This window comes from Centruroides vittatus, unplaced genomic scaffold (assembly GCF_030686945.1).
Source record: "Centruroides vittatus isolate TY-2023 unplaced genomic scaffold, ASM3068694v2 contig_436, whole genome shotgun sequence".
Classification (NCBI taxonomy): domain Eukaryota; kingdom Metazoa; phylum Arthropoda; class Arachnida; order Scorpiones; family Buthidae; genus Centruroides; species Centruroides vittatus.
Genome location: NW_027122237.1, coordinates 1073672 through 1086289, shown reverse-complemented (window position 1 = coordinate 1086289; position 12618 = coordinate 1073672). Strand labels below are relative to the sequence as shown.

Genomic DNA, 12618 nt, shown 5'->3' with positions numbered 1-12618 from the left:
GCCTGATTGACATAGTTAACCTTCACTACAAACAAATACAGTCACTGCGAGAGCTTTTTTTTTCTACAAAAAACAAGAAACATCACAATTACATAAAGCAGTAACTCTAGCAGACTCAAATAACACACCATTAAACTTGCACTCACATCATATGGACACAACACAACATATAAAAGGCATAGACACCATTAAGCAATCGTGGGCTCAAAAGGCACTCCATGGCAGGCATCCTTATGATCTGGCCCAGGATTTTGTTGACAAAACTGCGTCAAACAGCCGGTTAGCTCGGGGATGCTTCTTTGGGGAGACAGAAGGATTCATGATTGCCATACAGGATCAGCATACAACACAGAAAACATACTCAAGAGCAACTCACAAGACATGCAGAAAATGTCACATCATGCCAGAAACTATACAACACATCACTTCTGGTTGCAAGCTCTTGGCACAGACAGATTATTTACACAGACATAATCAAGTAGCAAATATAATACACCAAGAGCTTGCAAAGAAACACAAATTAGTAGACATCCACGAACCATACTACAAATACATTCCACAGACAGTATTGGAAAACAACACGCACAAAATGTACTACGACAGAGCCATAATCACAGATAAAACAATTTACCACAACAGACCAGACATCACACTCATTGACAAACACAATAAAATCACATACATTATAGACATATCCATTCCAAACACTCACAATATACAAAACGCATGCACTGAAAAAATTAGCAAGTACACAGAACTCGCCAGGAAATAAGGCATCTGTGGAGGATGGATAGGGTGCTTATTGTACCTGTTGTTTTCTCCTCTACAGGTGTCATACCACACACACTACACAAAAGCCTGGGCACATTAGAATTGAATAGAAACACATACATCACACTACAGAAGGCCACTATATTGAATACATGTCATATTGTGAGAAAATTCCTGAATACAGACACACACACTGATACACTTCTTTAATTTCTGTTTTGGTTACTATGCCTTGACTTTGGTCCGGCATAATACACAGCCACCGGTGTTAACTGAGTATATCTCACTTAACCCAACATAATAATAATAATAATAAATTAAAGACGTAACTATGTTAAAAAGATTAAATGGTTATTCTTTTTCATATAATACAATAAATACATTATATATATATATGTAGAACGTCTGTAATTTAATTGCCGAAAAGAAACTTAATAGAAAAAAATCTATAACAGATATTGAAAAGAAAAAGTTAACAATACATTATTAACTCAAAATGTTTTAAATCACATCAGGACATAGAGATGTGTAATTTTCTTGGGGAGAGATTCACAAATTGTTGGATCAGCCAAGAAAGATAAGTTACATGGCTACGGGTTCCTCAATATCATCCCCTTGATTTTTTTTTTTTTCTGTGAGTGGTCCATAAAGGACAAAGTATATGTAAAGAAGATAAGTAGCATGGACAAATTGCAGGATGGTTGTCCAGCCTATGAGGTATCAGAGATGTTATAAAATGTTTGGAGAGAAATTGAGTACAGACTTGATATTCTAAGAGCAATAAAAAAAACCACATTTGGAAGTTTGCTAATAAATTGTCACAATCTCAAAGATTCATAGGAAAAGTTAGCAATGTATAGTAAACTGCTTTTAGATATGTTACTGTTTTTTTCTTTTGAGTTTCTTAATAAAATGAATAAATTATGGACACCCTGTACTTGTTTGTTGTTGAAACATGAAAAATTATATCTATCCTCTTCAGCAATATAATGCATTGTTGAAAGTTTTTAAATTTATTCTAAAAACACAGAAAAAGAAATTTATAATTGTGATATTTTGAGCTTATGTATCAGTTCATCCTCTTAATAAACTATTTTTGAAATTTTTACTGCATTTTTCTCAATTCAGAAATGTTTAATTTATTGAATTTATTTCTTAAATTAAAAGTTTCTTATGTAACAATAAACCATGGAAAACTAAACTTTAAATTACAATGTTTAAAAACTATAATGATTAATTCATCAAATTGCTTAATTTTTATTAAATTAATGAATCCCTTTGAACATCAAATTACTGGATATCTTTCTACTGTATATGAAATTTTCCATATTTTAAAAAATTATATCAAGGTATATTTTTATATAACTTGATACTTTGGTTTATATAGCTATAATTTCTGAAAGTTTTTTGAAAACATTAAACCATTTAAAAAATACCTTTATTCCTATTAGATTTTTTATTGTATTATAAGTTATCTTTATACTGTTTGTATGTATCAGGTCAGTCCATAAGTGGTGCACATTTTTATGATCTTGAGAAAAATCTTGTTTTGCTGTTAAAAATGTCAGTCTAATGTGATAATTTTTACACTGAAGTGTTAAATTGGATCTCATTCATATAATATTATTCAGAATTGTGAACATTTCAGTTGTTTATTTTCGTTAAAATGGAAGTAATGGACGAATATAAAAGACATGTTTTATACTTTTTATTTTTAAGTGGTGAGAATGCTACAAATGTAGCCAAAAAAATAAATACTGTACATAATCAAATCGTAATTAGTGCAAGGACTGCGCAGAAGTGGTTTGAAAGATTTAGAAACAATGATTTTAGTGTGGAGGATAAGGCTCGTACTGGAAGATCTGTCGACTTTGATGATGATGCTCTCTCTGCACTAGTTGAAGCAGAACCATCTTTAACAGTTGATGAAATTGTGGAACGTTTAAATTCATCCCACGAAACTGTTCGTAGACACCTACAACAAATCGGAAAAGTTTCAAAGCTAGGAAAATGGATACCGCGTGAACTGTCAATAGCTAACCGACAACAACGTGTAAACATTTGCACGTCTCTTTTATCCCGTATTGCTTTAGAACCTTTTCTTGGTAGGCTGGTTACTGGAGACGAAAAATGGATCCTCTATAATAATGTGACGAGAAAAAACAATGGATGGATCGCGACAAGCAGCCAAAACCGACTGCAAAAGGTGGGTTGCATCCAAAAAAATTCTTTTGTCTGTTTGATGGGATATGTCAGATGTAATTCACTTTGAGCTGTTAGAAACTAATCAAACAATTACAGCTCAAATGTATTGTGAGCAATTAGAACATTTAAATGAAAAATTGAAAAAAAAATTGACCGTCGTTATTGAACAGAAAGCAGGTTCTCTTGCAGCATAACAATGCCAGACCACACGCTGCAAAAATAACTGTACAGAAACTTGAAAGCTACAACTGGGAAATTTTACCTCATTCACCATATTTGCCAGATATTGCTCCCAGTGATTATCATCTTTTTTCGCAGTTTGCAGAATTTTTTAAAAGGGAAAACTTTTGAGGATGAGAACAATGTAAAAAAGGCTATTTCTGAATATTTTGATTCAAAACCGAAATCATTTTACGAAGACGGGATTAAAAAATTACCATCAAGATGGCAAAAAATTGTACAAAATAATGATGAATACATTATAAATCGAAATAAAATTTAATTAAAATTTTTTGCTGCTTTTTTTGTAGATAAAAATACGCATGAACTTATGGACTGACCTGATATAAAAAACTGTATTTATGTATATTTTTATACAGCTTTTTTTTCTATATCTATAGATGGCATTAAAATATGAAATGAAAACTAAATTAAATATTACAATGATAATGAAATATATATTATATATCATATAATATATATATTATTATCATTGATATCTGTATTAATAAATAATTGCCGAGTTTGTATATTTGGAATATTCATTTCATTTAAATGAAGTCAATAACAGGGTTGTTTTTTGTCAGATCACCTTCACTATATTAACTTTTGCAATTATTTATAACAAAGTTTAAGCATATGAAATGCTTTTGAAATGAATTTGATAAATATTTTCTTATTATTATTTTTGAAATAGAGGCATGATTAATTAGTGTTAGAATTTCATACAATTGTAATATCACATTGTGTATTAATTGTATTGTTAAGCAGTTTGTTAATTCAATTCTGTGTAACCCTAAGATGGCCTTTAATTAAACAAGGTTGAAAATGTTTGTGATTAAAAGTTTTTCTACTGGAATTTTGTGATTTAGTGTACTGGTGTATCTGAAAGAAATTATGCTTTGAAGTGTTTGCGGAAAGGGTTTAGCATGATATTTGGTGAAATTTTGAGTCCTGATTATCCTATTAAAATGTTTCTTGATTAATATAATTTAACATTGAAAGAGAGATAAATTTCTTCCTTGATGTATTTTAATACATTTATCTATCTAGTTATTTATAGAGCTTTTCTTCAGAATTTTACACGGTCAACTCTGCATATAATTTCTAACTAATCATATAACTCCAGAAATAATTTTCTCCATAAAATAATGTAGAATATAATCTTACATATAATAATGCTATACAAGGTTCATTTCATAAGTAATGCAACCAAATTTATAAAAAATCATTTATTGAACGTATTCTTACAATTAGTCAAAAATCTTCGAAATAGCATCCTCCTGCATCGATACACTTGTGAAGGCGATGTTTCCAGGCCCGGAAGGCCTTCTCTGGAATGTCCTTTAGAGCCAATGTGACATAAACCTTGATGTATTCAGTCGTGTTCCAATATTTTTTTTTTGGCCTCTCTTAAACGAGGATACAAAAAAAAGCCAGCGGGAGCCATGTCAGGACTGTAGGGAGGCTGGGGAACCAATGGGGTGTGGATCCTGGCCAGGAAATCGTTGACAACGAAGGCACTGTGGCATGGTACGTTGTTGTGATGAAGTTTCCACACGTCCTTGATGTCGCTTCGGCAGCGCGCGACTCTCCTTTTCATTCTTTTGAGCACTTTCAAGTAGAAAGCTTCATTCACAGTGGTCCTGGCAGGTATGAATTTGTGGTGGATAATGCCTCTGACGTCAAAGAAGACAATGAGCATGGTTTTGATCCTGGACTTGCTCGTGCGTGCCTTCTTGGGGCAGGGCAACGCTGGGGTGTGCCACTCAAAACTCTGCCTTTTTGTCTCGGGGTCATATTCAAAGATCCATGACTCATCACCAGTGATAATTGAGTTTAAAAAATTCAAATTACTTTCACACATTTCCAAGAGCTCTTGGCACTGGAGCACTCTCATGTCCTTTTGTTTGTTGGTCAACACTTTTGGAACCAGTTTGGTGCACATCTTTTTCATGTTTAAATCGTCAGTCACAATGTGATAAACAGTTGTTTTCATCATGTTTAGAGTGTCTGCTATCAATTGAAGGCTCAACCGTCAGAGTTCAAACAATCATGCACACGCGTCACATTTTTATCGATTTGGGAGGTTGATGGACGTCCACTGCGGGGTTCGTCTGTGACCTCCTCTTGGCCATCCTTGAACGACTTGTGCCATTGGAAAACTTGTGATTTCAACAAGCAATCACTCCCAAAGGCCTGCTGAATTAATGTAAAGGTTTTGGTGGCTGACTTCCCAAGTTTAATGCAAAATATGATAGAGTAACATTGTTCCACAAAATGATCCATCGTGTCGTGTTACATTAACTCAAAATGGGGTTCACGAGAACGAACATCCTCACCCGCCGGCAGCTTGTAGGCAAATGAGACCAGGTGAGTTTTGAAGCTAACACCTCGCCACCTAGCACAGCAGGTTAGAACAAGTTACAGCATATCATCACATCATGAAAAAATGGTCACATCACTTATGGAATGCACCTTGTATTTACATTTCCATTTAACATCTCTATCCATTGTATAGACATTTGTTCTGATCTATACAATTTTACATAAGGAATTTCTATATAAAATATCCTGTACATGAAAGTAGGAAAAATTAAGTCTTATAGGTCGTATAATATATATATATATTTTGTAATAAACAAAAATAAACTTCAGATTTCATATTATTCATGTTATATGACAAAATATAATTGTAATGAAAAGATGGATTTTTTTCTGTTTGTGTATTTTTTTGATATATTATGTATATTAATGAATCTGATGGGGAAATTATTGCTTAGTATTGCAACTCTTTAATAATGTTTTGAAGTTTGTAAAAATAATAATAAATGAAAAAATATTTAGCTATGGACAAATGTATATATGCTTGATATTTCTTGATTTTTCAATTTAACCTTTCTGTGGAAGTCTTAACATACTGAGTTATGTTACTCTATTTGATTAAGTAGATTTCATCAGGATTACACCAGTCAGTTTTTGAAAGAATGACAAAATTGGATCACATAAGTGGAGGTTCATAGTTAGTTAAAACATGAAAGAATAGTAATTCTAATTGTTCTATTACTTTCTACCACAGAAATTCATATTTTGCAATTTCTGTGAACAAGTTAATTTGTCTAAGAGAGAAATTTCTGGGTCCAATGGATCTGGTAGAATAAATACCTGGAAGACTGAATAATCTATGTAGACAAACTGAAGAGGATTGGAGAGAGTAAACTAGGGCCAACAAGAATAATGAACACAATTATCATTGTTTGAATATCTTAGTTTTTTCTCTAAGCTCTTTCCTGAACATTTCTCTCAAACTGTCACCAAAAGCTTGAGGGCCACTTCAAGATTGACCTCTTCGTGAAGGTAAAGTTTCTCACATGCATTGGCTTTCTTTCTCATTCCATTTATTGTCTCAGCCAAAGCCAAGAGAGTCCAATTACTGCTATTAGACAAACAATTCAATATTTTTTGTTGATGTTTAAGTAATTTGAAGGCTCCCATTCACCCTTGAAGTGATATATAACTTTTATTTCTTACATAAATGACTGTGGTTCCTTTTGTCTCTCCACTTCTTGATATATCTATAAGTTATTTAAATTATAGTTTATCTAGCATATGAAAATTCCTCAATTGTATAGTAGGGCTAACCTCAAACTTCTATGATGGCATCACCTTTCATTATTATATTGAACAACTTTGTGAACTCTGTTAAATCTGAAAACTTGTCATCCTATTTGAATTCTAATAATTTTTTATAGATATTCTTAAAAGTTGGCAGGTGAAAAAATAATCCAGTATGGCTAAAAAATAGAAATTTTGGATATCAAACTTTTAGTTTTACTCTTTGTTAGGATATGTAAATTTTTTAAAAATATAAACATTTGAAAATAGATCTTTTTGTAGTGAATTGTATGATATCTTAAGTCTGAGAATATGAAACAAGTGTGCCATTTACATCAAACAAGTTTGATATAAATGGCATGCCTGTTATGATTTAGTATTAATTATCTCAAAGACTTACTACAGATACTTGAAATTGTATATAATTGAATCTGATGATAATATACTTGCCATATAGTCACAAATAAATCTGAAAATAAAATCTTAATAATAATTTTTATAAAATCATTTTTTGTAATCTTTATTAGCAAAAAAGATGATTTCCTGTTGCAGGGGGTAATACATATATTAAACAAGAAATATAAAGGGTATTAGAACAATTTTTTTGTGAATTATTTAATTTGTACATTTATTTTTACAGTAAAGACCCATATACCCTACCCTAAAGACATACAAAAAATACAGTTTTATTTGAAATATTCTTACAGGATCTACTACATTTTATAATGTTATAACATATTCTGTTTCATTATCTTTGATTTCTGTACATTTCCATATTTATAATAATTTTGAAGTCAAGAGATTAATTACTCTGAAATATTCGTGAAATATCACAGATTGCACATTCTTGCAAGTCCTTGACAATTCTGTAACAAATGAAGCATAGAAAAATCCTTGGATTTACACCAAAAGCACTCGGTGTTTGAAAAATTAATATATGAATTACCAATAAATATTGAATACTTGTTGAGTTGTAATTGAGCTATTAATCTTTTTACATTAATGTGTACTGATTTAGTTATATACAGTTGAGATGATGGTATATTTAATATATTTAGGTATCAAGGGTAATAGTTACTTTGACTTAGGTTATTCTTGGTCTATATGGATTGTGAAATTTTTGCAGAGTCTAACACAAGTGTGTGGCCATACTTCCAATCTTGTATATTGTTTTTAAACAGTAGATCTGACACTCCGAATGAATTCAAAATTTTGTTAAACTTGGTTTGCCAAAACTGATGGTTTTTTGATTTTTTTGCTTTGTTTGATTGTTTCCTGCTGTAGAAAAGTAATATTATTATTGTAGTTGGTAGTAAAATTTAATTATATGTTTAAAAAAAAAAGGAAAAGACCAGATACAATTAATTTCATGGCAAATGGCATATCCCGGAACAGTTCTTTCTAAATGGAGTAGTCTTTGAAGGAAATAAATATGGAAACATTCTAATTTATATAAATAATCCAGTCTCAAAATTGGGCTTGCATAGTAAATCATAGGGTTAATTATTGAGTTGTATAGTTTCGTGTGTATGAACAGATTCGATGCTTTTAAGTTTGAGCATAAGAACAACAGATTATCAATATCTTGCTTCACATTATTTAACTTGGAAATTTGTGCTTTAAAAGTGATATTCCAATCAAATGTGACACTCAAAAAATTAACTTCCTTTACTGTTTCTAGAAGAGAATTTCCAAGATATAGTTTAGATTCTTTTTCTGAAAGTTTGCTATTGTTTCGAAAAATGATAATTTTTGTTTTAGTAGGATTTATTATTAAGTGAATTGATTTAAAGAATAAATTCAGTTGGTTAATTTTCCTTTGCAAAGAGACTTTAGTTGGAACCAGAATTACAAGATCGTCGGCAAATAAGATGTAATGATGAAAGACTGTTACCAATTTCGATACCATCAGATGAATTTTGAAAAAGTTGGTCTATTTCAATTAAATCAAAGTTGAATAAATAGGGTGAAATGGGATCTCCTTGAAGTATACCATGTAATAAATCAAAAGAAGGAGTTATATTCTTTCCCTGTTTAATTTTTATATTATATTTTGAAAATAATTTTAATACTGTTGATGAAAATCACTCACCAGCTCCTCTAGCTTTCAAGATGTGCACCAGTTGGGGAACATAGACTGAATCAAAGGCTTTCTGGATATCAGTAAAAGAGGCATTATACTTTCCTACGTTTTTTAGTTAGATGTAGTTGTATTAGCAATAATAACAAAAAGATTGCTGATTCTGTGCCTTTATTTCTGGTGTAAGCATACTGAAATTTGACTGCTGTTATAGTTGTGAAACATTTTCTCAAAGTTGAAAGTAAGGCTCTTGGTCTGTAATTATTTGGAGATAATTTGTCACTCTTTTTATGTATCATAGTAAGACACAGTTTCATGAGTCCGAATATGAGACTACGTTATACATTGAGTTAAATAGATTCAGTAATTTCATTCTTGCTTAATGTGGAAGTGATGTTAAGAATTTAGTTGGGATATGGTTGCTGCCCAGGGTTGAATTATTTCAAATCTTGTTAATAGAATCCTCTAATTCTCTGATTGTAAATTTTGAGAATTCAAGTTAAAATTAAACTACTTATTAAATTATTTTGGAAATATTAATAATAATTAATTTTATTTTCAGACAAATAATCTAAATACAGAAATAAAAAAAATTAATGTTTAAACTATTGATTTAATTAATAAAAATGAATTTTTGTGTAGTAAATATTTGATTGCTGATTTTAAACGATATTGAAGTCACAACTAAAACTTACTCGTAATTAGAGTTCTAACTGTTTTAATTTTTTACATACTCTTCAAAATGGAAAACACAATAAATTAATTAAAATTCTGAATAATTTAAACTTTAACTTAAAATTAATTTGTTTTAAAACTTGATAATATATGTAGAAGAGAGAATAAGAATAACTTAAATTAACTATCAAGTATATAATTGATAAGATTGTTTAATTTTTACTTTGAAAATATTTAGTATGATATAATAATTTTTATAATAATTTGTTTGGTTACAATTATTTCTTATTAGAAACTAAGAAAAATCATTATTTAATATTTTACAGCCCTCAACAATCACCTGTGACAGATTTAGATGCCCCGTCAGGTGATAGTCATTCTCCAACTCAAGCTGCAATTGCAACAGATTCAAGACCTGTAGAAAGACAAGTTGAAGCACGTTCGGTCGATGATGCTTTAAGTTCTATGGTTCGTTGCTTATATTTCGCAAAAAGCTTCATTATTAACAGTAAGTATATTACTTGATTATGTAATAAAATTTTCTTTATGTATATAGAAAATATTGATATCTAATTCTTGATAAGTAACATTTAAATGCAGTTCTCTTTATTAGAACATAATCGATCTAACAATTTCTTAGTACTTTCAAGCTTTCTCAGCTCATCCTTTGATAACAGTCAACACTTAATTCTTGAGGATAAGCTGAGATTTGAAAGCACTAGGGATTTCTTTAGAATGCACTCCAATAAAGCAGGATATTAAGTGTAAATGCTGTGTCTACTACTTGAAATTCATTATTGAATAATTTTTAATTAATGGTCATTTTTGAAATTCTGATATAATTTAATACTATTAAAAACAATATTAAAAGAATATAGTAAATTAACATGTATTGTTATTTATTAATTTTTTATTCTGTAATTCTCTGAAATGATCTTTCCTTTATAATTTTTTCCTTTTATTAATTATATTCTTATTTATATTAATTTGCTATCTAGAGTATAATCTTGTTTTAATGGATCATGAAACAATGGATTTTTCCCCTAGGTTCTGCCAAATCAATGTAATTTTACCTACTTTTAGTGGATCTGTAATTTGGAAAAACAGATTTTTCTTTTGTAGCCCTATCTATTGTAAACTTTTTTTTTCCAATGTTTTGTTTTTCCAATTGTTAATATTTGGGTATTTCTGAGAATTTATAGTATTTGAAGATGCACTTGTTACATCTGGGATGTGTACTGTACAAAGAGAGTCAGCAGGCTGATACTATTGAGGAGGAGCCATCTAGTGAACATTCTGACACTGGTCCAAGTATAGTGCTGAAATTTAGGGAGGCCATAGAATCTTTCCATGTCATGTAGACCTTCCTGATAAGTTTCAGTTTAAATGAACAGGCTGTACACAACATCACTACTATCACGTAGTGCTGTATTCAATGAGCAGAAAAGTGGAATAAAAACAAATGAACATAGACAAGTTTAACAAATTGTGAAGTCAAGTGAAGCGTTAATGAGCATATGCAACTTGTCTCAAGTACTGGTATTTCTTATATGTAGGAGGTTAAAAACAAGTTTTTTCAAATAATAGATATTTTCTTGGGTGTGTGGAGAATCCATTGTTTGTGATATAACAGTTTCTCAGAATAACGAATGATTTTCAGCAGCCCGAGCAATCCATTAAAATGAGATTCTACTGTTTTAAGCTACTGTATAAAACTTGTTTTTTATTAAGTTATTTAAAGTTTTTATGACTCATGAATTGGAATGACAAGTTTTATAAATTTCAAAACAAAAATTATATTTTAATACTAATTTAGAGCATTTATATACAATCAAACCCATGTTATAGATTTAATTTTCTTCTTATAGATGTTGTAACCACACCAACTTTGTGGGCTGGAACTAATTCTGGTGCAATATATGTTTTTACTATGTCTCTACCAAATAATGAAAAAAGAAGTTCTGATGCTGTAACTTGTCAGCTTGGTTAGTATATAGAAATATACTTCACTGTTGATTGCTGAAAAAATTATTATACATTTTTAAATAAAAAATTAATTTTTTTGGAGTTTCTAATAAAAACATAATTTAATACATGAGTTGATTAATAAGAATGTAGGGATATGATTATTACATAGAATAATCTAATTTATGAAATTTTTTAAAATATGTATTAAAAATTACAGAACATTTTACTTTTAAGGCTTTTTTTATTTTTGGAATTATAGTTTGCAAATTATATTAAAACAAATTTTAATTTTCACTGAAAAATTTAAAAATTAATACTTTTCAGATATTAAATAAATACAGGGCCATTCACAATGCCATCAAGAACTGTTTTACTAGTAAACTTTTGATTTATTACTATGATTTAATTTATTTATGTAGGAAAAGAAATTCAGTTAAAGCATAGAGCCCCTGTTATAGCAATACAGATTGTAGATCATAATGGTTACCCATTACCTGAACCACTGGAAATTGAAAATCAAAGGGCTAAAGCACCAGATTATACTGGAAATCATAGGGTTCTTATCTGTTCAGAAGAACAATTTAAAGTAAGCCTTATGTTATTTCTAATTTTATTGTTTAAGTTGATTAATTTTAACTATAAATTTAAAACTTTAAATTGTTTCATTTTTAAACGTTTTAATTTCACAAAATGAATTAATTTTATAAATAATTACATGTAAATGTTGTTCAACTAATGGGAGGAAATCTATTTTCTACTTGATAAATTGATACTGGTGATGAAAATTTAAAACAGTTGAAAATGTTTGTTTTGCTTATAAAAGTATTTTTCCTTGCTTGATTTTGGTGTTAGTGTTTATTTAATACTTCATAACTGTTTCTAAAACAAAAATATACAATTTAGCAATACAGAAATTATTTTAAAAAACAAGATTATTTTATATAGATTTTGAGGATGATCTTAATTATTTATCTATTATGGGTATACTATTGATAATTTTTATTTTTTTCTTTTCAATTTGTATTTTATCATCATATGGAATTTCCTCTACCTTAAAAATAAATAAATATAAATTACAGTTCTCA

General features: G+C 29.7%; 1 protein-coding gene across 2 annotated transcripts in view; it reads left to right on the top strand.

Annotated features, from left to right (window-relative positions):
- The window catches only part of l(2)gl (LLGL domain-containing protein l(2)gl), a 168143-nt gene that overhangs the window by 134400 nt on the left and 21125 nt on the right, over positions 1–12618 (top strand). For both annotated transcript variants that reach the window (XM_067272309.1, XM_067272310.1), the window contains exons 17-19: positions 9892–10073; positions 11434–11550; positions 11953–12119. In XM_067272309.1, coding sequence (XP_067128410.1) covers positions 9892–10073; positions 11434–11550; positions 11953–12119 — 466 coding nt within the window. The remainder of the gene's footprint in view (positions 1–9891; positions 10074–11433; positions 11551–11952; positions 12120–12618) is intronic.